The sequence below is a fragment of the Hyla sarda genome, chromosome 6, assembly GCF_029499605.1.
Source record: "Hyla sarda isolate aHylSar1 chromosome 6, aHylSar1.hap1, whole genome shotgun sequence".
In the NCBI taxonomy this organism is placed as follows: domain Eukaryota; kingdom Metazoa; phylum Chordata; class Amphibia; order Anura; family Hylidae; genus Hyla; species Hyla sarda.
In genome coordinates this window covers 177,829,328-177,854,699 of record NC_079194.1, presented here as the reverse complement: position 1 = coordinate 177,854,699, position 25,372 = coordinate 177,829,328, and the positions used below count along the sequence as shown (strand labels likewise).

General features: G+C 45.2%; 1 protein-coding gene and 1 long non-coding RNA gene across 10 annotated transcripts in view; one reads left to right on the top strand and one right to left on the bottom strand.

Annotated features, from left to right (window-relative positions):
- Positions 1 to 25,372, top strand: part of ZFHX3 (zinc finger homeobox 3) — an 86,804-nt gene that overhangs the window by 19,771 nt on the left and 41,661 nt on the right. For 4 of the 9 annotated variants that reach the window (XM_056525898.1, XM_056525889.1, XM_056525890.1 and 1 more), the window contains exons 2-3: positions 16,300 to 19,043; positions 20,315 to 20,811. In XM_056525898.1, the coding sequence (XP_056381873.1) occupies positions 16,346 to 19,043; positions 20,315 to 20,811 (3,195 nt within the window). In that variant the 5' untranslated portion in view covers positions 16,300 to 16,345. Of the gene's footprint in view, positions 1 to 1,495; positions 1,513 to 11,243; positions 11,261 to 13,303; positions 13,322 to 15,027; positions 15,645 to 16,299; positions 19,044 to 20,314; positions 20,812 to 25,372 lie in introns of those variants that run through there. The other 5 variants (XM_056525894.1, XM_056525893.1, XM_056525892.1 and 2 more) reach the window with 5 other exon arrangements.
- The window catches only part of LOC130276473 (uncharacterized), a 46,648-nt gene that overhangs the window by 827 nt on the left and 20,449 nt on the right, over positions 1 to 25,372 (bottom strand). The window lies entirely within an intron of this gene.

Here is a 25,372-nt window from a genome sequence, read left to right as displayed (position 1 = left end):
TGGCACATTGTGGCGTGGCTGCTGACGACCTACCTCTACCATCATTCACATGAGAGGTCAGTGTAGGATCTGAGATATATATATATAATTTTTTTTTTTTTTTTTTTTACAGTGATAAGGTGAACCCACAATCTGCAATGGGTACTGACCCTCTATAGTGCTCTTCCAGCCACCCTTTTCTATTATGTGGGTACGTTCACACGGGCGGATTTTTTTGCGTATTTGAAAGTGAGCGGGCTCTTCTCGGCTGTCCGCAGCAGATTTTCCGCGGCGGAATTTCCGCTGCGGAAAAAAAGCCCCATTGAAGTCAGTAGGGACTGCGGCGGATTTTCCGCAGCGGAAATTCCACCGCGGAAAATCTGCTGCGGACAGCCGAGAAGAGCCCACCCCACTTTCAAATACGCAACGGAAAAACCCGCAAAAAAATCCGCTCGTGTGAACGTACCCAAAGTCATGATTCACTTTACTTGGGAAATCTTATCTAGACCATTGCACAGGGAAATGCTGTAATTCTGTCTGTATCTCTGCACTAGATTGGTCATTTAGGTTGATGACGACTAATAGTGCTGACCCCAAAACCGTAGCATGGTCTTCAGATCTATGATCGGGGTAGGCTGTCACATTCTTCTTTTAGCTACAATTCTCAGTAGAAGATGTTAGAGATGAGCGAACTTACAGTAAATTCGATTAGTCACAAACTTCTCGGCTCAGCAGTTGATGACTTTTCCTGCATAAATGAGTTCAGCTTTCAGGTGCTCCCGTGGGCTGGAAAGGGTGGATACAGTCCTAGAAGACTCTTTCCTAGGAATGTATCCACCTTTTCCAGCCCACCGGAGCACCTGAAAGCTGAACTAATTTATGCAGGATAAGGCTCCTTTCACACTATATTATTGTTCCGTTTAGGAACTTCCGTCAGAAGTTCCGTCACTATATGGCCCCGTTCACACTACGGAATTCTCGCGGCTGAATTATGCTAGCAGAGTTTCCGCCTGGCGGCCGCCGCCGATGGTACTTCGGCACTAGGGCCGTGGGGCACTGAGCCGTCACCATTGACTGCTATGCAGTGCTCGCGGAATCCGCGCAAAGAATGAACATGTTCTTTCTTTGCGCGGAACAATTTCAGCGGCGGAATTGTCCGCCGCGGAAATTCCGCAGTGTGAACGGGTCTCACGGAGACCGATTCACACTAATGTTAAGTTCACACCGCGGAGTTCCGCTCGTGGAGTTCCGCTCATGGAATTCCACGGGAATTCCGTAGTGTGCATGCAGTAATTTTTCCGCCACGATGTCCCGTCACTGTATAACGTCCGTAATGAATTACGGGCATATACGGGTGCAAACGGGCAGTTACAAAACCCCATAGGCTTCAATGCGATTAAGTCGCGGCCGGTTCTCCCCGATATAGTGACGGAACTTCTGACGGAAGTTCCTAAACGGAACAATAATATAGTGTGAAAGGAGCCTAAGTCAGCAACTGCCGAGCCGAGAAGTTTGTGACGAATCGAATTTACTGTAAGTTCACTCATCTCTAGAAGATATAGTCCTCATAGCTCTTGACAGCTGAATATAAAAGATCTATGGGGGAGATTTATCAAAACCCGTGCAAAGGAAAAGTTGCTCATAGTAACCAATTAGATCGCTTTTAACAAGGCCTCTGCAAAATGAAAGAAGCGATCTGATTGGTTGCTGTGGGTAACTTTACCTCTGCACAGGTTTTGATGTTTTATTTCTTCTTTTGTCTTTTCTCCCTATGAGCAATGAAACCAAACTTCCCTACTCTTTAAGTTGTCTTCTCACCCCAGAGGCCATGGGTTTGACCACATGGCTCAAGGACTGTCTGCTCCTTAGGTGTAGCTTTTCCTGTTGGGGTAGCGTACAGCTGGGTCCTGGTCGTATTTTGCCTTGGGTGTCCGGCTCCCTCCCTTCTCCTTTCTCTTTTTCAGGAATCTGCATTTAACTTGATGATTTACTTTGAAGTTGTTGAAAGTGAGCGGTAGAAGGGGTAGAGCCGGAGCCGCTGGCGTTTCCTTCATTGTGGGCAGGCAGTGATGTGCCCCAGCTGAGCAAGAAGGGTTTGCGCCAAGTCCTAATTAAACCTAATCACAGTGACAATGATACAAACAGGTGTTACTAAGGAAAATAAAGCGTGTCAAAACACTAGCACCCCCTCCCCTTAGCCTGCAGGTGTGTTCTCCGCTTACAATGCAGCCCCAGACTGCGTCACTCTACGTCCATGGTGTAAGGGTACCATCCGTTCCTGCTGCTATCTGTGTGCATGTACTTTTTTAAGGGTCTTTGCAATTATCTTAATAAACAGTTTTATCATCTTCCCAGCAATCAATATTGTGGCTGAGGCTGGTGTATTATCTCAGTGGTATCGATTACCTTTAACAGCTCCACTGTGGGCCATGTTTAGCTAACCCCTTCAGCACACATCTTCATGTCACACCTTGTGTGTCTCCTAAAACCTGACAATGAACCATGGCTAATGTTACCACTTCAGGGGGATTTGCATCATGTAATGTATAAAAAAAAAAAAAACTGCCTTAGACGCGACTTAGGTCTTTACGTATGTAGAACTACAAGTTCCAGCGTTCATTCATCAGGATGAGCTGGAGAAGTCGCATGCTCTCAATGATGCCCATGTGATCTATTGTTTGTAGTGTATATGCTTTTCTGCTCTGTGCACAATAACGTAGTTGTGTTGAGTCCTACTGCCCTCTCCAGCGCTGCCATCTACATCACCTCCAGGAAGAGCAATGCTATCTAATGGACTTAAAAATACTGTGCTAAACTGCCAGCTTGCAGACTTCTCCGATAACTTAGGAGTACTTCTGGTAAAAGACTCGAGTGTGCACACAGGATCCACTCATACTCACCCACATCTCATGACCCTCCCTGTAGGAGAGAGAGGATGGGAAACCAGGTGCTTGAGTCTAATGGAATTTCCCATCACTTACTGCCCTGCTGATTTCTGATCAATGAAAATGAATTTGTTAGCTCATTGCAGCCTGGTCAGAATTCTGCTGCCTGCAAGCGTGTCAGTTCCGGTAAAACCTGCTTATCAGCAGCATGAGTGGATAAAATGAAATAAAGGAACAAGCTTGAAATTATCAGTGGCCATCAATGTGGTTAACCCTACCTACCCTGGCGGGGACGGTCCAGACAGCTTTTTTATTATAGACACTTTGGGGGGGGGGGGGGGGGGGGGAATTTACTAAGTAAAATGTGACAGAATGCTGGCTCCAATTGTGCAAGAAAAAATATCATATATACTGGGAGCAAAATTTATTATATCATTTAGATACTTTTATGCATTGCTGGACACTTCTAAAATAAAAAATGTCTACAAAAGACGGCGTTGCTAAGTAGGTTTGCCATTGCTTTTCTATGACATGCACCATTCTTTTGGTGCAAACTAATGGAATAAAGTAAACCAAACAAAGGGTGGCATAAGGAAAAAAGGTGTCTGTCACACAGCATGCAGAACTGACACATTTCTACCTGGTTTCTGTAGTTTTATACTATCTCTAAATTTAAGACAGTATTGATACTCTTATCCCCACTGAGTCTGTTTGTGTTCTTCTGTTGCCTGAATGTTGGATGTTTTATATGTTAAAGAGTAGCTCCCATCATCCTTATTTTTTTTTTTTGTCCCTGCCTATTGCCCATCTATCCCTACCCCCCCCCCCCTCCCTGCCTTTAATTTTTATTTTTACTATATTAAAAATGGCTTTTTTTTCTGCCTGGTAGTGTGCTCACTTACCAGGCAGACTTCCCCAGCAGGCACAACGTCACTGATGCCTGCTGGGACTGACACTTCCGCCCTTAGTTCATCTATACAGGGTGCCTCCAGCAGTTTCACCACTACAACATCTATTGGCTGTCAGGGCATGCTGGGAGTTGTAGTGGTGAAACAACTGAAGGCACCCTGTGTTGAAAACAATCGCCGCACAACCGGCTCTATTACCCCCCCCCCCCCCCCCCCACCCCACCCTGAAAATAACTTACTGAAGTGCAGGACAGTCCTGAGGCAGCAGCAGCCGGGAGGCGGGGCCGGTGTGCGAGGCCAGGGAGCCTCATCCACTGTGCTCTCAGCGCTCATTCCCGCCTGTCTGATTGACAGGCAGGGAGCGAGTGCAGGCTGAATGGCTTAATTAGGATCGATTGCCCGGCCCGCATCGGTCCTAATTCAGTCGTGACGTCACGGCAGGCTGCAGCCGGCCACTAGGAGGGAGACCCCTAGTGGCCGGTTTTCAAATATAAAATTCATTATTTTTTTTCCATTAAAATAGTTTAAGTATATTTAGAGATATGTTGTAGTACATGAGTACTACAACATATAAAAAAAAAATAAAAAAATAAATAAATAGGTTGATGACAGTACCCATTTAAGGTAGTTTTTTGTGTGCATTTTAGTTGGAACATCATTGTTGTTTAGACTTAAAATTTTTGGGGTCTTATGAAATGCAAATGCTTGTTTCAACTTGTACTCTTATGTGTACTTAAATGTCATTGGCACTACTTTTTATATAATGTAGATAATAACCTGTATATTTGTATACATGCTTTCTTGTCTATGCAGCCATTTCCTGGGTGCAGGATGTGTAGGCGGGACAGGCAGGGCTCTTGTTACGCCGAGCGCTCCGGGTTCCCGCTCCTCCCCGGAGCGCTCGCTACACTCCTCTCACTGCAGCGCTCCGGGCCCGGGGCGCTGCGATACCGCCTCTGGCCGGGATGCGATTCGCGATGCGGGTAGCGCCCGCTCGCGATGCGCACCCCGGCTCCCGTACCTGACTCGCTCTCCGTCAGTTCTGTCCCGGCGCGCGCGGCCCCGCTCCCTAGGGCGCGCGCGCGCCGGGTCTCTGCGATTTAAAGGGCCACTGCGCCGCTGATTGGCGCAGTGGTTCCAATTAGTGTTTACACCTGTGCACTTCCCTATATCACCTCACTTCCCCTTCACTCCCTCGCCGGATCTTGTTGCCTTAGTGCCAGTGAAAGCGTTCCTTGTGTGTTCCTAGCCTGTGTTCCAGACCTCCTGCCGTTGCCCCTGACTACGATCCTTGCTGCCTGCCCCGACCTTCTGCTACGTCCGACCTTGCTTCTGTCTACTCCCTTGTACCGCGCCTATCTTCAGCAGCCAGAGAGGTTGAGCCGTTGCTAGGGGATACGACCTGGTCACTACCGCCGCAGCAAGACCATCCCGCTTTGCGGCGGGCTCTGGTGAAAACCAGTAGTGACTTAGAACCGATCCTCTAGCACGGTCCACGCCAATCCCTCTCTGGCACAGAGGATCCACTACCTGCCAGCCGGCATCGTGACAGTAGATCCGGCCATGGATCCCGCTGAAGTTCCTCTGCCAGTTGTCGCTGACCTCACCACGGTGGTCGCCCAGCAGTCACAACAGATTGCGCAACAAGGCCAACAGCTGTCTCAACTGACTGTTATGCTACAACAGTTACTACCACAGCTCCAGCAACCATCTCCTCCGCCAGCTCCTGTACCTCCTCCGCAGCGAGTGGCCGCTTCTGGACTACGACTATCCTTGCCGGATAAATTTGATGGGGACTCTAAGCTTTGCCGTGGCTTCCTTTCACAATGTTCATTACACTTGGAGATGATGTCGGACCAGTTCCCCACTGAAAGGTCTAAGGTGGCTTTCGTAGTCAGCCTGCTGTCTGGAAAAGCCCTAGCTTGGGCCACACCGCTCTGGGACCGCAATGACCCCGTCACTGCCTCTGTACACTCCTTCTTCTCGGAAATTCGAAGTGTCTTTGAGGAACCTGCCCGAGCCTCTTCTGCTGAGACTGCCCTGTTGAACCTGGTCCAGGGTAATTCTTCCGTTGGCGAGTATGCCGTACAATTCCGTACTCTTGCTTCTGAATTATCCTGGAACAATGAGGCCCTCTGCGCGACCTTTAAAAAAGGCCTATCCAGCAACATTAAAGATGTTCTGGCCGCACGAGAAATGCCTGCTAATCTTCATGAACTTATTCACCTAGCCACTCGCATTGACATGCGTTTTTCCGAAAGGCGTCAGGAGCTCCGCCAAGATATGGACTCTGTTCGCACGAGGCGTTTCTTCTCCTCGGCTCCTCTCTCCTCTGGTTCCCTGCAATCTGTTCCTGTGCCTCCCGCCGTGGAGGCTATGCAGGTCGACCGGTCTCGCCTGACATCTCAAGAGAGGACACGACGCCGCATGGAGAACCTCTGCCTGTACTGTGCTAGTACCGAACACTTCCTGAGGGATTGTCCTATCCGCCCTCCCCGCCTGGAAAGACGTACCCTGACTCCGCACAAAGGTGAGACAATCCTTGATGTCCACTCTGCTTCTCCACGTCTTACTGTGCCTGTGCGGATGTCTGCCTCTGCCTTCTCCTTCTCTTCTGTGGCCTTCTTAGACTCCGGATCTGCAGGAAATTTTATTTTGGCCTCTCTCGTCAACAGGTTCAACATCCCAGTGACCAGTCTCACCAGACCCCTTTACATCAATTGTATAAACAATGAAAGATTGGACTGTTCCATACGTTTCCGCACGGAGCCCCTTCTAATGAGCATCGGATCTCATCACGAGAGGATTGAACTGTTGGTCCTCCCCAATTGCACCTCGGAAATTCTCCTTGGACTTCCCTGGCTTCAACTTCATTCCCCAACCCTGGATTGGTCCACTGGGGAGATCAAGAGTTGGGGGCCCTCTTGTTCCAAGGACTGTCTAAAACCGGTTCCCAGTAACCCTTGCCGTAACTCTGTGCTTCCTCCAGTAACCGGTCTCCCTAAGGCCTATATGGACTTCGCGGATGTTTTCTGCAAAAAACAAGCGGAGACTCTACCTCCTCACAGGCCTTATGATTGTCCTATCGACCTCCTCCCGGGCACTACTCCACCCCGGGGCAGAATTTATCCTCTCTCTGTCCCAGAGACTCTTGCCATGTCTGAATACGTCCAGGAGAATCTAAAAAAGGGCTTTATCCGTAAATCCTCCTCTCCTGCCGGAGCCGGATTTTTCTTTGTGTCCAAAAAAGATGGCTCTCTACGTCCTTGCATTGACTACCGCGGACTTAATAAAATCACGGTTAAGAACCGCTACCCCTTACCCCTCATCTCTGAACTCTTTGATCGCCTCCAAGGTGCCCACATCTTTACTAAATTGGACTTAAGAGGCGCCTATAACCTCATCCGCATCAGAGAGGGGGATGAGTGGAAAACAGCATTTAACACCAGAGATGGACACTTTGAGTATCTAGTCATGCCCTTTGGCCTGTGCAACGCCCCTGCTGTCTTCCAAGACTTTGTTAATGAAATTTTTCGTGATCTGTTATACTCCTGTGTTGTTGTATATCTTGATGATATCCTAATTTTTTCGGCCAATCTAGAAGAACACCGCCAGCATGTCCGTATGGTTCTTCAGAGACTTCGTGACAATCAACTCTATGCTAAAATTGAGAAATGTCTGTTTGAATGCCAATCTCTTCCTTTTCTAGGATACTTGGTCTCTGGCCAGGGACTACAAATGGATCCAGATAAACTCTCTGCCGTCTTAGATTGGCCACGCCCCTCCGGACTCCGTGCCATCCAACGTTTTTTGGGGTTCGCCAATTATTACAGGCAATTTATTCCACATTTTTCTACCATTGTGGCTCCTATTGTGGCTTTAACCAAAAAAAATGCCGATCCCAAGTCTTGGCCTCCTCAAGCGGAAGACGCCTTTAAACGACTCAAGTCCGCCTTCTCTTCGGCTCCCGTGCTCTCCAGACCTGACCCATCTAAACCCTTCCTATTGGAGGTTGATGCCTCCTCAGTGGGAGCTGGAGCTGTCCTTCTACAAAAAAACTCTTCCGGGCATGCTGTTACTTGTGGGTTTTTTTCTAGGACCTTCTCTCCGGCGGAGAGGAACTACTCCATCGGGGATCGAGAGCTTCTAGCCATTAAATTAGCACTTGAGGAATGGAGGCATCTGCTGGAGGGATCAAGATTTCCAGTTATTATTTACACCGATCACAAGAACCTCTCATACCTCGAGTCTGCCCAACGGCTGAATCCTCGTCAGGCCAGGTGGTCTCTGTTCTTTGCCCGATTTAATTTTGAAATTCACTTTCGGCCTGCTGATAAGAACATTAGGGCCGATGCTCTCTCTCGTTCCTCAGATGCTTCTGAAATTGAACTCTCTCCTCAACACATCATTCCTCCTGACTGCCTGATTTCCACTTCTCCAGCCTCCATCAGGCAAACTCCACCAGGAAAGACCTTTGTTTCTCCACGCCAACGCCTCGGAATCCTCAAATGGGGTCACTCCTCCCATCTCGCAGGTCATGCGGGCATCAAGAAATCTGTGCAACTCATCTCTCGCTTCTATTGGTGGCCGACTCTAGAGACTGATGTGGTGGACTTTGTGCGAGCCTGCACTATCTGTGCCCGGGATAAGACTCCTCGCCAGAAGCCCGCTGGTTTTCTTCTTCCTCTGCCTGTTCCCGAACAACCTTGGTCTCTGATTGGTATGGATTTTATTACTGACTTACCCCCATCCCATGGCAACACTGTTATTTGGGTGGTCGTTGATCGATTCTCCAAAATGGCACATTTCATCCCTCTTCCTGGCCTTCCTTCAGCGCCTCAGTTGGCTAAACAATTTTTTGTACACATTTTTCGTCTTCACGGGTTGCCTACGCAGATCGTCTCGGATAGAGGCGTCCAATTTGTGTCTAAATTCTGGAGGGCTCTCTGTAAACAACTCAAGATTAAATTAAATTTTTCTTCTGCATACCATCCTCAATCCAATGGACAAGTAGAAAGAATTAACCAGATCTTGGGTGACTATTTACGACATTTTGTTTCCTCCCGCCAGGATGACTGGGCAGATCTTCTACCTTGGGCCGAATTCTCGTATAATTTCAGAATCTCTGAATCTTCCTCCAAATCCCCGTTTTTCGTGGTGTACGGCCGTCACCCTCTTCCCCCCCTCCCTACCCCCTTGCCCTCTGGTCTGCCCGCTGTGGATGAAATTTCTCGTGATCTCTCCATCATATGGAGAGAGACCCAAAATTCTCTCTTACAGGCTTCTTCACGCATGAAGAGATTCGCGGATAAGAAAAGAAGAGCTCCTCCCATTTTTTCCCCTGGAGACAAGGTATGGCTCTCCGCCAAATATGTCCGCTTCCGTGTCCCTAGCTATAAGTTGGGACCACGCTATCTTGGTCCTTTCAAGATTTTGCGCCAGATTAATCCTGTCTCTTACAAACTTCTTCTTCCTCCTTCTCTTCGTATTCCTAATGCCTTTCATGTTTCTCTTCTTAAACCACTTATCATTAACCGTTTCTCTCCCAAATCTGTTCCCCCCACTCCTGTCTCCGGCTCCTCGGACATCTTCTCCGTCAAGGAAATTTTGGCATCTAAAAAGGTCAGAGGGAAAACCTTCTTTTTAGTGGATTGGGAGGGTTGTGGTCCTGAAGAGAGGTCCTGGGAACCTGAGGACAATATCCTGGACAAAAGTCTGGTCCTCAGGTTCTCAGGCTCCAAGAAGAGGGGGAGACCCAAGGGGGGGGGTACTGTTACGCCGAGCGCTCCGGGTTCCCGCTCCTCCCCGGAGCGCTCGCTACACTCCTCTCACTGCAGCGCTCCGGGCCCGGGGCGCTGCGATACCGCCTCTGGCCGGGATGCGATTCGCGATGCGGGTAGCGCCCGCTCGCGATGCGCACCCCGGCTCCCGTACCTGACTCGCTCTCCGTCAGTTCTGTCCCGGCGCGCGCGGCCCCGCTCCCTAGGGCGCGCGCGCGCCGGGTCTCTGCGATTTAAAGGGCCACTGCGCCGCTGATTGGCGCAGTGGTTCCAATTAGTGTTTACACCTGTGCACTTCCCTATATCACCTCACTTCCCCTTCACTCCCTCGCCGGATCTTGTTGCCTTAGTGCCAGTGAAAGCGTTCCTTGTGTGTTCCTAGCCTGTGTTCCAGACCTCCTGCCGTTGCCCCTGACTACGATCCTTGCTGCCTGCCCCGACCTTCTGCTACGTCCGACCTTGCTTCTGTCTACTCCCTTGTACCGCGCCTATCTTCAGCAGCCAGAGAGGTTGAGCCGTTGCTAGGGGATACGACCTGGTCACTACCGCCGCAGCAAGACCATCCCGCTTTGCGGCGGGCTCTGGTGAAAACCAGTAGTGACTTAGAACCGATCCTCTAGCACGGTCCACGCCAATCCCTCTCTGGCACAGAGGATCCACTACCTGCCAGCCGGCATCGTGACAGCTCTGTTCAGTGAGGCTCTGTGTCATGCCCCCGGCTCACACATCAGGCTGACTGACAAGCCGGGAGCCTGCACAAATATACATATAATGTTAATATCCACATTGTAGAAAAAGTTTTTGCAAAAGGGGAGCAGATTTGTGACCTACACCAATATTACCAAGAAGGAATAGGTAATTCTGCTACCCATTGATATAAATAATGCAACTATGTGAATCTTGCGTCAAATATGTTTTTTTATTCTATTTTTTTGAGGGGGGGGGGGGCTTCTAGGCGTCAGTGTGCCCATTATAACAAATAACATTGGTTGGTTAATAGGGAAATGCTTTTTTGTTAATGGTCACAGCCAATAGACAGCTTTTGTTTGGATGCATTCATTCTATCTTCTTTCCTCTTATGTGTTTCCCTTGTTAGCTTATTTCCTGCTGTAGGATTTTATGTTTGGGCCCTAGTCAAGGCTCTAAACACTAGCGATAACTGCATGTTGTCCTATACAATGAAGCAGCTTCACATGTTTTTAAAAGATAACAAGGCCATACTCTGGTGTCTGGTGGCATAACTAATCTGTCAAGTAGGTTGTCCTATAAGCTTCCCTTATATCTGTAAACAAAACAATGTACCTCTCCCATATAACAAAGATTGTGTAGGTTAAAAAACCTTGTGTTATCTTATATATATTACATAGGGTCATATGCCCTGTATACAAATAAAAAATCCATGATATTTGCTACATTGTATTTACGTTTTTATATACCAGAATAAAAGCGTTTTTCGATAATGTTTATGGCATCTTGTAGTTTTGAGATAAATTGTGGGGCTATGCTCACATGACATTTCTTTTTCCATCAGAAAAATTCATAGAAGATTCAAGAGAATCTGCGCCAACCAGCCTTTACGGTTTGCACTTCAAAAAGTGGCGTATCTCTTATCTTTCTACCACGTGGATTTAAAAGCTGTGTTGTATCAACTACTATAATGGAAGGTGGATTTCGGCATTTGGAATTTTCTTTAAAATCTGCTTGAGAAGTACGCTGTGAGCATAGCCTTGAAGATCTTAAGTGCATAGGAAACTGTACTCCCATCCCCCCAAGCTCACATCTTTAGCAGTAGTAGAATATTTTGAATGCTACTAGTGCATCATAAGGGTACGTTCACACACACACAGGATCCTGCGCAGGATTTGATGCTCATGATTTTCTGCTGCAGATTTATTGTAAACTAAATGACTGAGCTCAGCTTCTAATCTACAATTAATCAAATCTGTGCAGGATCCTGTATGTACCCTAAATGTGGTAACAATTGGGTTTCGGTGTCCTTTATGAAGTCTTAAAGGGGTATTCCATGAAAAAAAATATATTTTTCTCATATCAACTGGCTTCAGAAAGTTAAACAGATTTGCAAATTACTTCTATTACAAAATCTTAATCCTTCCTATACTTATCAGCCGCTGAAGTTGAGTTGTTCTTTCCAGTCTGAACACAGTGCTCTCTGCTGACACCTCTGTCTGTCTCAGGAACTGTCCAGAGTAGCAGCAAATCCCCATAGCAAACCTCTCCTGCTCTGGACAGTCCTGAGACAGACAGAGATGTCAGCAGAGAGCACTGTTGTCAGACAGAAAAGAACATCTCAACTTCAGCAGCTGATAAGTACTGGAAGGATTAAAATGTTTTTAATAGAAGTAATTTACAAATCTGTTTAACTTTCTGGAGTCGGTTGATATAAAAGATGTTTTTTTTTTTTTTGTTTTTTTTTTGCAATACCTCTTTTAACCTTTTTGGCTGTTGGTATGCCAGGGTAAGTATGTAGTGTACATGGGAAGCAATGGCAGACATATGCAACCGTATAGGCCAGTGTTTCCCAACCAGGGTGCCTCCAGCTGTTGCAAAACTACAACTCCCAACATGCACGGACAGCCATTGGCTGTCCGTGCATGCTGGGAGTTGTAGTTTTGCAACAGCTGGAGGCACCTTTTTTGGGAAACACTGGAATTGGCACACTGTCCTTTTACACATAGTACCAGATTGCGATTTAACAAAGGCCTAAGGCTAGCTTCTGATAGGTGTTTGTTTGCATCCATATTTTACTGTCAGGATTACGGATCTGGTACCCAAACCTCAACACTTCTACTAATCTAAACTAAAACATCCATATTCTTTTAAAGTAATTGCAGTTTGGACCCCTGGTACCCTCAGGGATCCAAGTGTTGGCCTTCTTCCTTCCGTCTTGTACGACTTTGTGTTCATTCCTCAAATTCTGGATTTGTTTTTCTCATCAACCCAAATGGCACCCCTGTAATATGTTCCAAGTATTATGTCCCTTTCTCTTTCATACCTCTTACATAATTAGAGACAATTTTTGTTTTTTTTTTACTTGTTTTTTTTCTTTAATGCTCTAGGTGTTTCTAGTACATATGCCCATATTGGGGGAGATTTATCAAAACCTGTGCAGAGGAAGAGTGGTGCAGTTGCCCATAGCAACCAATCAGATTGCTTCTTTCATTTTCCACAGGCCTCTTTAGAGGCCTGTGGAAAATGAAAGAAGCAATCTGATTGGTTGCTATGGGCAACTGCACCACGCTTCCTCTGCACGGGTTTTGATAAATCTCCCCCATTGACGGCATATTATGAGTTTAAGTGTCCTAAAGGTTATCAGGTTTATCGGCTTGTCCATGTAGATCAATGACTAATAAGCTGCCTTTCCCGCCCAAATAATCTAGCATAGGGACTGTTGGCGGTGCATACGGTTCACAGTCTTGTATTTGCATGAGAGACCTCCTAAGTTCTAGATAAACTCTACAAATGAAGAATCAATAGGATTGTGAAAAGGCTGCGATCTGGCCAGGGACTAAATCAATAGCCGGATTTATCTGTCACATCGGAGCACCTGGCAGAGAGGCTGCGCACACACCTCCTGCCTCCCAGGCCTTTCCTTTCTAGTCTTGTGAAGCTCCAGGGCGCATGGCTGAGTAAAACAGCTTGCCAATACAGAGAGGGCTCTGCCCCGTTCAGCTGTCTGTGTAAAACAGGCTGGCACGGGCTACTGCTGGTGATCCCCAGACTGTAACCGAGCCGCCAGCAGCCTTGTTTGGTATAGTAGTTCCTTTAGCTTCCTGCTGTTAGAAAAGCTGTTTATGCTAATGAGCCTATTAAGATTTGAAGGCCTTTGCCATTCTCGGTGTCTGTGTGTGTGTGTGTGCTGTGCCCCATTAATGAGCATGCACAGGGCAACCCTTGTTTGTATTGTCATGGTGCCAATTCCGGCACCCTTTGCCAGAGCAACAGGAAGAGACATCTGTTGATGACAGCCTCTCACCTCATGTCTTTTCCTGCTGGGAGAAAAACACACAGTGAGGCCTAAGAAACTGTGTAGGAAGCACTTGTAACTTTTACCAAGATGCTGCCACTGTGTGATGTGTACACTTGCTGGAGAAGGGATGGAAGAAGCAGAGTCTGGAACTTGCTTGTTCACGATATTACTGAATTGCTGAGTTCAGTCGTTGCAAATGTGTCAAACTGGTTTTTAGAAGGTTCTAAGACAAACACATTTTAAAGTTTGAATTATGGCTGCAAGCAGGAGGTTAGGGTGGGGGCCTGTGACTTGCGCAGCTAATGTGGACACTAAAGCGCATTCCTATTACAGCAGGGCTTGACAAATTTATTAAGAATCTAGGAGCCAGGATGCAGCACGTCACATGACATCATATGATCAGTCATTGGTGTCCCTTCATCTCTTCCTGTGCAACCGTATTCGTGTTCCCTTCAGCTCTCCCTGTGTTAGTTATTACTGTCCTCCAATCTCCCCCTGTCAGTCGTTAGTGTCCCTTCATCTCCCCCCTGTGTGTCAGTTATTCATGTCCCCTTATCTCTCTGTGCAGATGTGTGTCCCCTCATGTCTCCTTGTGTCACATTTATAACGGTCTCCACATCTCCCTTTGTGTGTCAGTTATTACTGTACCCTCATTCCCCCCACCCCATGGCAGTCATAAATGTCTCATGTTTTAAAGAACAAAAAAATATTTTTTTAGTTAGCTCTACCTCCGTTCCCCCGCTGTTCCCCCATTTTGCCTCTGTGTTCAGCATCTGATGTCTGCGGTCAGCACTCCAGTGTCACGCGACGGCCACAACCAATTGTTAGCTTCGCTGTGACACTCTGTGCTCGTAGATAGGTGAGCATCACCACAGATTGGCTGCGGCAGTAACGTGACGTCTGCTGCTCCTGTAACAAAGAACCGCTGGCCATGGGCAGAACAGTGGATTAGCGCAGGAACATAAGTAAAGCAGTTTTTTTTTTTTTTTTTGTGAATTGTAGAAGGCCGACAAAAACTTTGAGCATTTCCTCATATAATTCCTCCACATTTTTACAAGGAATAGCACCATCTGTATATCCAAAAAAGAAGATAAAATATTTCAGGCTGTGCATCTGGTTTCACTTTTTTTATATAGTAGATCGCAACAACTGTATTCTTCTAATTTTTGTGAAATCTTCCTTCTATAACCAATTTTCCTCTTTTTTTTTGGTATGTTGCCAACCTGCCTCTTGTGAGCAAACTGCCTAATTAACAGTGTTCTAATTAACAATTTCAGATTACACAGTGCTGCTGTTCAGATCTAATCCTGAGGATGTCAGGGTGGCACAGTCCCACCCCTCCTCGTGCATTTGTTTAGCGCTTTTCTTTCCAACCCTCAGTAAAATTGTTTCCTGCCCAGCATTGGCACGCTGCCATGAGTGGTACACATGTGTTCAGACGGGGATATTTATATAAATGAGAACGGATCAGAAGTCATCTCGTGCCTTTATTACCATGTAATGATTATTTGACATTCAGCGCTTTGATTACAGCACAGGTTTCCAACTTGTTGAGAACACTGTTCTGGCTGTTGATTCATTGTCAAGTTCAGGTACAGCTTGAACCTTATTGTAAAAAAGATGAGCTGTCTGCCGCTCTACAGCGTGGAACTAAAAGTCTATAGTAGGCTTTGTATGCTTGTGTTTTGGTTTAGTTGTGTTTATTTATTTTTTCTTACTGGGGTTCTTGCTGTGTCAAATTTTTAGCCACTAGAAGAGGGTATCTTACTGGTTTTAAGCAGAACACACAGCTAAGGAACACACTGCCATCAATGTCCGCACTCTGATTGGAGGTCATTGATTTTACGGGAAAACATGTTTTATAGACAGAGTGCTGATCGACCAGTGGAGTTTGACTTCTGCTTCCTTAAGTGAGAGCTGCCTCTCTCCTATTGACTGACAATCAGAGTAAGAGATGAAAGCTAAGAGAGGTGGAAAAAGGGAGCAGTAAAAAGAACTGGCAGATGGCTCTATAGGCATATTCACAGCATTGCTGGACATGGATCATACAGAACTTCTAGTCCTGGGCACATATTTCTGAAAATGGAATTCATAGGAGATAATGGTGTGTGTTCTGAATTGCTCTTGTCCTAAATCATCAAGGCCTTTCTCTTCTCTTGTTCTATATAAGTTGCATTGAAGTAGAACATGTTGGTTCTAGCGAGTGATTGTTCTACTCTTGGGGTCACATATAGATGAACTGGACTCTATTTTAGACCTTTCCTTGACCAAGGGAGCACAACGGGTTTTGCATCGATAAACAAGTCCCTAGTGCCCAGTCAAAGTGTTTCTCTCCTCTTGCTGCCTCCCTCAGCTTCCTGGAACTTACCAAGCTTATATGGCATTGATTTTGTAATTAGCCTGTTAACCCTTTAGGCCTTCTACCCCTGCCAGCGCTACTGGACTGAGCTGTCAATCATTGAAGCCAAAACCCAATGTCTAGCGTCAATATTGTATTTGACTTGTGTTCAACCCAATTATGAAAATTTTGGTACCAAATAGTAATAATGAATCATGCGGCCGAATTCTGTGATCACATATTATTATACCCAATCCTTGTGCACAAAGGTTAACTACATTACAGCAGTAACTACATCACAGTTGTATTGTTTTTTTGCCATGTATCAGCGATGTAGCTGGCTACAGTAATACATGTTGTTAACTTATACTCTGATCTTTTAGGAATGCATACTAATACTATATTTTTTTTTTCTATGCAGATCCATGCTGTATTGGGTGCAATGAACTCTACATGCAGAGCTCGCCATGGAAGGCTGTGACACTTCTGTCATTGCTGGGAAGGACAATGGATGCAGCGCTTCTCAAAACCAAAAATGGACTGAACTCAACAGCGCCCTCCACCTTGACCAAACTGGCAGCATGGAGCAGCACAACATGGAAAGCCGTGGGTCTTTGGAAAGTTTGAGTGGCTTATTCAATGAATGCGCCCCTGAAAGCGCTAACCCATCCGGTGCCATCTCGCAGTCTCCCAGCAGAGCAGTCTGTTGCAACGAATGTTCATCCTCCTTTCCTAGTTTACAAGACTATATGGAGCACCGCTGTTCTGGTACTCGGCCATCTCTAACATTGAAGGAGGAAAGTGAAAGTGGTGATAGTGAGGAAGGGGAGGAGGAGAGTGATGTTGAGAATTTGGCAGGTGAAATAGTGTATCAGCCAGATGGTTCTGCTTACATAGTGGAAAGTGTCAACCAGCTGGTCCATAGTGGTGAAGCCTGTGACAGTACCCCAAGCGAGGCTCTTCTTTCCCTCTACAAAAATTCCTTGCCCAATGCAACAGGGAAGTCCGAAGAAGGATCCTCTGTGGGCCCTTCTTACCCCCAAATTATAAACACTTTCCACATAGCCTCGTCTTTCAGGAAGTGGTTTGAGAATTCTGACAAACCTTTCCTGGATACCTCAACCCTTGCAGGTGTAAGCCCTGTCCTGCACAGCTTCCGTGTTTTTGATGTGCGCCACAAAAGCAACAAGGATTATCTAAACAGTGATGGATCTGCCAAAAGCTCATGTGTATCCAAAGATGTACCCAACAATGTAGATTTGTCCAAATATGATGGCTTTGTACTGTATGGTAAGAGAAAACCCATTCTAATGTGTTTTTTGTGCAAACTTTCCTTTGGTTATGTGCGGTCATTTGTGACCCATGCTGTGCATGACCATAGAATGACTCTAAGTGAGGATGAACGTAAAATTCTTAGTAACAAGAACATTTCTGCCATCATTCAAGGGATTGGGAAAGATAAAGAACCTCTTGTTAGTTTTCTGGAACCAAAAACCAAAAGTTTTCAACATCCCTTAGTTTCTTCTGCCAACACTACTGGACCTGGAAATAGTTTTTATGGGAAATTTAGTGGCATTCGCATGGAAGGTGAAGAAGCCTTGCAAGCTAGCCTAGCACTTCTAAAAGACAATGACACTACTTCCAGTGGGGCAGATCAGACACAGCCTGATGATGTGTCTCAAAATAACCTGTTGAATCTTGGAGGGTTGACAAATTCCTCTTTTAACACCACCATAAACTCTGTCTCTTTAAGCTCCTCGGGCTCTTGTACTACCAAACCTTCCTCTATCAAGGAACCTGAAATGACAGAGCCTGAGAAGCATTCAATGGGAGTACAAGAGGACATATCAGAAAGGATGGAGGGAGATGATGATGATGATGAGGAGGAGTTGGATGAAGAAGAGATGGAGGAGGAAGTTGATGAGGAGGGGGAGGATTGCAAAGCACTGTTTCTACGTGGGCTCGAGGATGACTTTGTGGACAGGCCTCAGGATGAGTCTGGGGTGTTTGCCGAGAGCAGCGGCAAAAAGGACCTGGCTCTCACAAACCAAAGTATTTCTAACTCTAATTTAATGCCTAATGTGTCCCAGCCTATGGCAAGGGGCACACCTTCTACATGTTCTTCTTCCTTTGTTGTCTTTGATGGTGCAAACAGGAGGAACCATTTAAGCTTTAACAGTGATGGCGTTGATGCCAGTATGGTGGAGGGTGGGAGGAAATTGGACTTTGTTGATGAAAGTGCCAATAGGGACAATGCCACAGCACCTGAACCAAATGAAAGTGCAGAGGGAGATGATGGAAGCTTTGCTACCCACCACCAGCATGCTGATAACCCCTGCGAGCTTGGCCTAGGGGAATGCCCTTCTGGGAGTGGGGTAGAGTGTCCTAAGTGTGACACTGTACTGGGCTCGTCACGCTCCCTTGGTGGACACATGACTATGATGCACTCTCGGAACTCATGTAAGACTCTTAAGTGTCCAAAGTGTAACTGGCATTACAAATACCAGCAAACGCTGGAAGCACACATGAAAGAAAAGCACCCAGAGCCGGGTGGTTCTTGTGTCTACTGCAAATCTGGGCAGCCTCATCCCCGACTTGCCCGGGGAGAGAGCTATACCTGTGGTTACAAGCCATTTCGTTGTGAGGTCTGTAACTACTCTACAACTACCAAAGGCAATCTCAGTATTCATATGCAGTCAGACAAGCATCTGAACAACATGCAGAATTTACAGAATGGAGGGACTGACCAAGTTTTCAGCCACAATGCTGGGGTTGCGGTTGCTGCCGCTACTGCGGCTGCAGCTTCCAACATCAATAACTCTTGCGGAGCCCCTTCACCTACTAAACCAAAAACCAAACCCACCTGGCGTTGTGAAGTGTGTGATTACGAAACCAATGTTGCTAGGAACCTGCGCATTCATATGACCAGTGAGAAGCACATGCACAACATGATGCTGCTGCAGCAAAATATGTCCCAAATTCAACATAACAGGCACTTAGGCATCAGCAGCCTACCCTCTCCTGCCGAAGCAGATCTCTATCATTTCTATCTAGCACAAAACATGAATCTGAAGATGGACAACCCAGCTAATGAGTCGCAGTATATAATGGGAGGGTTCCAGCTAGATCCAACCAGTCCTATGCCAGGGATGGCTCCCACAGTAGGTAAGATGTTAATCTCATCTGCACATTGCTGACATTGGCATGCATGCTCCTTGGTTGGCTAATGATAGAAGTGCTTGTTCATTTATTTTAACATTCAGAATAGTATTTCTTATGGCCAGTTAGGTTTTTGTTTCTCAGGGTTTGTTTGTTTTTCAGTTTCACAGTATATATTTTGCAAGTGCAGTGGACTTCTGAAGTGGTAAGTGTAGACAAAGTAGGAATAAATATGTAGAGTAAAGGAGACATAAAGTAGAAACCAGCTGCCCCAAGCATGTGCCTGGTATGGCCATATGATAAACACAGGCCAATGTTGAGGAATATGTACATTGCTGGGAGAGTGGTCCTGGGCTCCATTTCACATGATGTGCACATTTAGGGTCTATTCACATCCAGTATTCTGCACAGATTTGATGCACAGGATTTTCTGCTGCAGATTTCCGTGTAAACTGAATGACGGAAACACCGCTTGAAATCCTGAGCATCAAATCTGCACAGAATACTGTACGTGTGAATAGACCATTAAGATGAAAATCTGATTTTATTTGTGCAGTTCTCTCTTTTTTTTTTTTGTGTTAGACATTCTTAAGATTCCAAGACTACACACTAATTGTCTTGGAATTATAATGTATAGAAGATATAGTTGGAACCTTTATATATAGTAGGCACTTTTTGGGGGGATATTTCAAGAGCCCCTGAAACCTGTGCTATATATTACATATATGGTAAAATCATTAACATGTGAAGTGAATAACAATGGCACTTGTCAATGGTTGGGATATACAAAGCCACAAGGGAACCATCAGTTTTTGAAGAGGTGTAGGGAGCAGGAAAAAGTTAATGCTGGAAACCTTCAGATGTCTTTTGGCATCCATGTCTTGAAGGGTAAGGCTAGGTTTCCACACAGGTTTTTATCTGGTGTTTTTTTTTTTTTTTAAACTGCTACTGAAGTTATTGAGCCAAAGCTAAAAGTGTATTCAAAAGGAATAAGAAATATAAAGGAAGGACTTGCACTTCTCCTTTTTACGTGATCCACTTCTGACTTTGGCTCAAAAACAGCAATGGCAGTTTAACAAGAATAAATAAAAAAAAAATGCCAGAAAAAACCTGTGTGGAAACCTAGCCTGGCATCACAAAGAGAACCTACATAATATTTTTAAGCTTATGGCTAATCCGTGCATATAAGAATGGATACATTCGTAGATAAAATTTTAAATATTTTACATAGTTTTGAGGTTTTCAGCTGTTTCCACTTTTTCTATTTATCTCTTTAGTAGGTGGTGAAATCCCGTTGGACATGCGGCTGGGAGGTGGACAGCTGGTTTCAGAGGAACTCATGAACCTGGGTGAGAGTTTCACGCAAACCAATGACCCTTCGCTGAAGCTATTTCAGTGTGCAGTGTGTAACAGATTCACTACGGATAACCTGGACATGCTTGGCCTCCATATGGGAGCGGAGCGCAGTCTGCCTGAGGAAGAATGGAAGTCAGTGGTTGGAGATTGCTACCAGTGTAATTTATGTCGATACAACACTCAGCTGAAAGCCAACTTTCAGCTGCATTGTAAAACTGACAAACATGTTCAGAAGTACCAGCTTGTGGCTCATATCAAAGAAGGGGGCAAAGCCAATGAGTGGAGGTTAAAATGTGTTGCCATTGGAAATCCAGTGCATCTGAAGTGCAATGCTTGTGACTATTACACCAACAGCCTGGACAAGCTCCGTTTGCACACTGTGAACGCCAGACACGAGGCCAGCCTCAAGCTGTATAAGGTAAAAAAAACTACTTCTAAGCTGTTAAGGTTATAATATGTGCACACAGTTTTAGGTTCCTTATTATACATTGTTGTGCTTGGGCAATTCTAAAGTATCAATGATCATTGTTACTCATTTAGTGACAGTGCTCTAAACTTGTATAAAGAGAGTTCATGTGCTGTGATTGGTTTGTTTTGTTGCAGTACACACAAGTTAGTTTTTTGAGTATATCGATCAGAAAGTTTAGGTTAAAAGGGTACTCTGCTGCTCAGCGTTTTGATCAAACTGTTCTGAACGCTGGAGCCGGCACCAGGAGCGTGTGACATCATAGCCTCGCCCCTCATGACATCACGCCCCGGCCCTCAATTAAGTCTATGTGAGGGTGTGTGATGACTGTCAAGCCCCCTCCCATAGACTTGCATTGAGGGGGTGGGGTGTGACTTCATGAGGGGGTCGGGCTATGATGTCACGAGCTGCCGTCTCCAGCGTTCGGAACAGTTTGTTCCAAACGCTGAGCCACGGAGTACCCCTTTAATAGCGGAGTCAAAATTTGGGAGGAGTGGGTGTCTATTCTAGCTAGGCTGTAAATACCTGACTCAAACCGTATACATACATTATGTTGAGCCCATAAAACAAAATGGGTTGCATTTAGGAGTGGTCTTCTCAAAGAAAATGGTCACTACGCATAAGGTATGGCAGACCGCAAGTCTGTCGCACTAAATATGATGTGAAAAAGGGGGTAGTCTTCTCAAAGAGGTTTTCCTTTGAACAGGGGTGTGTGTGTGTGTTTGTGTATGTATGTATGTGTATATTTATTTCTTTTTCCCACCACTGTAATGCATTTGTCCTGCTGTGTCCCAATCCAGGCCCTCCCCCCTTCCTGGTTAACATTTGCTCTGCTTCCCTTGCATCTCTGTGATGTAAGAATAGAGGCAGTGAAAATCCCGTAAATAGCCTTTTGCTCACCCCATAGAATTCCTCCAGACGTTTCTATTGATTTTCACTGGACTTAAAGCCTCACCCTCCTCTCTAATCATTCCATAATGGCTTTAGTATGAACGGTCAGGTACAGTTCCCCATAAATCTCGTCAGGCTTATTCCACCTACCTTCCATCCACACACATTGCATACTCTTTGCAAATGAACATTTCCCCTCCACTCTATTTAATGGGAATGTCATAGTGCAGCATCTCCCTTTCTCCCCTGACTCTCTGACCACACTCCTGTGAGGGAGAAGAGACCATGGATGAGAGTGGTCCTCGGACCAAGAGTTCACATCTGAGGTGGACTGAGATTGATTGCATGTTATGTTTCCTCTTGCAAATGTAATCCATTAGGCTGGCACATCTATAATCAGGTTAGAGCAGAGTTAACTGCATGTAATCAACCTCTACACTGTCAGATACAGCAATCCTCCAGAAGAGGAGTGTGCAAAACAAAACTGTGTGCGTCCAGTAGTGTAAAGAAATGGCCTTGCCTGGAAAGACTATGTAGAGCTGGAAAAGAAGTCGCAGTCTGGTTTTGGTCAAAGGTGAATATTGAATAACTCTGCTTTTATCCCTGTATGGTCTCTGACAGCGTTCAGTCATTTAATGACTTGTGGTCCATTTTCAAGCAGGTATTGGCTTAGTCTTCATTCCTTCATATATAATGCAGTTGTTGGTGGTGCCTGACCAAACATTATGTGCACACATGATAAATTGTGTGACCAGATTTGCACCCGTGGTAGCCTTGGCTTTTATTTTTGTAGTAACAGAGATAATAATATACTACAAGGGTTGTATGGTGCTGCAGATAATTTTGGAGTCATAAAGTATTAAAATGATTAAATATTACATTTTGAAAGGACTGATCTGTGAGGCCAGTTAGTATGTACAGCTACATTTAGCTTGCTTATCGATAGCCGTTTTTTGGGAATCCTGTACAGTTAACATCACAGCCTATGTGGTTGTAATATACAGTATGTGGTAGACAAAATGGAAATGTCTCATGGTGCTGCTTTGTTGAAAGTCACCCTTGCTTTTCCAGTTGAATACAAAGAGTTTCCCACAACTCAGGTCCCAATTTCAGGAATGTCCCTGGGACTTGCTCCCTTTAGAATCTGTCCTGTTAAGGCGGAGGTAGTGGAAACAGTGGGGGCCATGCAGGATAGCTTATAGATATGTTAGCTGTTCTATTACCTTGATGGGCCTTGGATGCTACATGCAATATGAATAGCTACACATCCCCAAGGTTTTGTGTATAGCTATTCTTTTACTAAAGAATTACTGAAGTTCAGCATATGTGGCTAGAACACAAGCAGGGTAAGCACATATTGGCACACAGGCCATGTTCAGTAACAAGATCAATTAACTTAATGCGTAGAAATGAGAATGCAAGTGATTGTGATCAATTGTGGGCACAACTCTGTACATGAGCAACCCCTTATGTGTGCCGTTGAGTATAAATTACTCTGATTATTATAATTTTTTTTTGGGATTGCATTGTGTTGATGCTCTGTGCCAGTCTGATCATTTTCGAGTTATGAATGCCTGCTTCTTGTGTTTGGACATTTTATGTTGATCTCATTGATGCCCACCTCATGATCTACAGCCTCGCATAGCAGTCTGCAATTTATTACTGATTCTACAAGTTTCAGAATGTAGAGAATTCCCATAGAGCACTTTTGACTGTTTCCAGTATTGAAGCAATGCATAGATCCATATAGTTAAAGGGGTTATCCAGGAAAAAACTTTTTATAAATATCAAGTGGCTCCATGAATTTAAACAGATTTGTAAATTATAAACTTGGAAAGGCAGGAAAAAGAGAGGGCACACAAGAAGGTTACTTCACCTGTAGTAGAGATACAGCGTAGTATCGGTGGCCTGTAACAACGTCTCCTGCGGGGTGCACATACGAAATGTATGAAGTATCAATATATGCAATAAAGAAAGCATGTACGCGCACTCACCGCTCGGCGGAGACAGCTCTGTGTGGGAGTCCGGTTCACGGAAAGCTGGGTCTCAGCATCGGCACAGGTAGATGGGCGCTCGGAGGCGATGCCGGCTGTTTCACACTTGAATGCATGCTTCTTCCGGCTCTTCTGAGCGCCCATCTACCTGCACCGATGCTGAGACCCAGTTTTCCGTGAACCGGACTCCCACACCGAGCTGTCTCCGCCGAGCGGTGAGTGCACATATGTGCTTTCTTTATTGCATAGATTTGTAAATTACTTCTTTGTACTTATGAGCTGCTGAAGTTGAGTTGCTCTTTTTTAAGTGCTCTCTGATGACACCTGTCTTGGAAACTGTCCAGAGTAGAAGCAAATCCCCATAGCAAACCTATTTTGCTCTGTGCAGTTCTCGAGATAGACAGAGATGTCAGCAGAGAACACTGTTGTCAGGCAGAAAAGATCAACTCAACTTCAGCAGCTGATAATTATTAGAAGGATTAGGATTTTTTAATATAAATAATTTACAAATCTGTTTAACTTTCTGGAGCCAGTTCATATGCAAAAAAAAATGTTTTCCTGGAATACCACTTTAACTATTTTTACTTTAGGTAGTTTCTTGCTGTAAGTAGATTTATTGTGTAAAATAAGTCATGGTTGTTCTACTAACAAATGTCAAAATATATTTTCTATTGTAATTAGTCTACCAATGCGACTAGATATAACAGAGACTTAGTTTGTGACAATATTTTCTTTATTTTCTGGGCAACATGCTCACTATAGAAAGTAATACAGTAAGTTGTTTTCTATTTTCTATCATATATAGATTTGTGTGTGTTATAGTTGCATTAGCGCACCAACATACATGTAGGTAGGTACCTGTGGTGATTTAACCCAATAGCCAACATGTCTAAAGAGAAGCTTCTGTAAAGAGTACCCCCATAACAGTCATTAGGCTGCCCTTTGACTTTCTCTAGTTGCACTTTGAAAGAAGTCCTTTTGCTATATCATTCACTTATACGTTTTAAACAATTCTTTAAAGGGGTTATCCTCTTACTAAAAACTTAGTTAATAACTATCTGATCACCCGTGTGATCGCCTCAATAGGTCTTGACTTTCTCCCTGCTGAGCACTTTGGCCCTCAACTTCAAAGATGTAGTCTTCTTGCCAGCGATGGGCCGCTTAGCCAATCACCGGCTGCAGCAGTGTCCCGCCTCAGTTGATGATTGACTGAGCGGCCATCACTGCCGAGATGAGTAGATCTCGGAAGGTGGGGGCCTGGAACACATAGCGTAGAGTCAGGCCCCATTTTGAAGATTGTGAGGTGTCCCAGAGACACTTACAATGGGGTCCCACACACATACCCAATTAGACACTTATTTCCTACACCTTATTAAGGGAAAATTTTAAATGGGTGATCATATTTGGACCAAGCATACTGAGGGGAATCTATCAATGGTTTTTGTGTAAGTTTTGAGACTTTCTGGTGACTAGCATAATTTCCCCCATTGATTGATTGGTTTTTGACCACTGGGTCACTTAACATTCTTCACTTGAGGTCTCTGCATGGCCGAATTTCAGGTTACCTGCAGTAGCAATGAAAGGCTGTTATAAGCCCATTTTCCGTAGTGGAAGTGGTGGCAGCATAA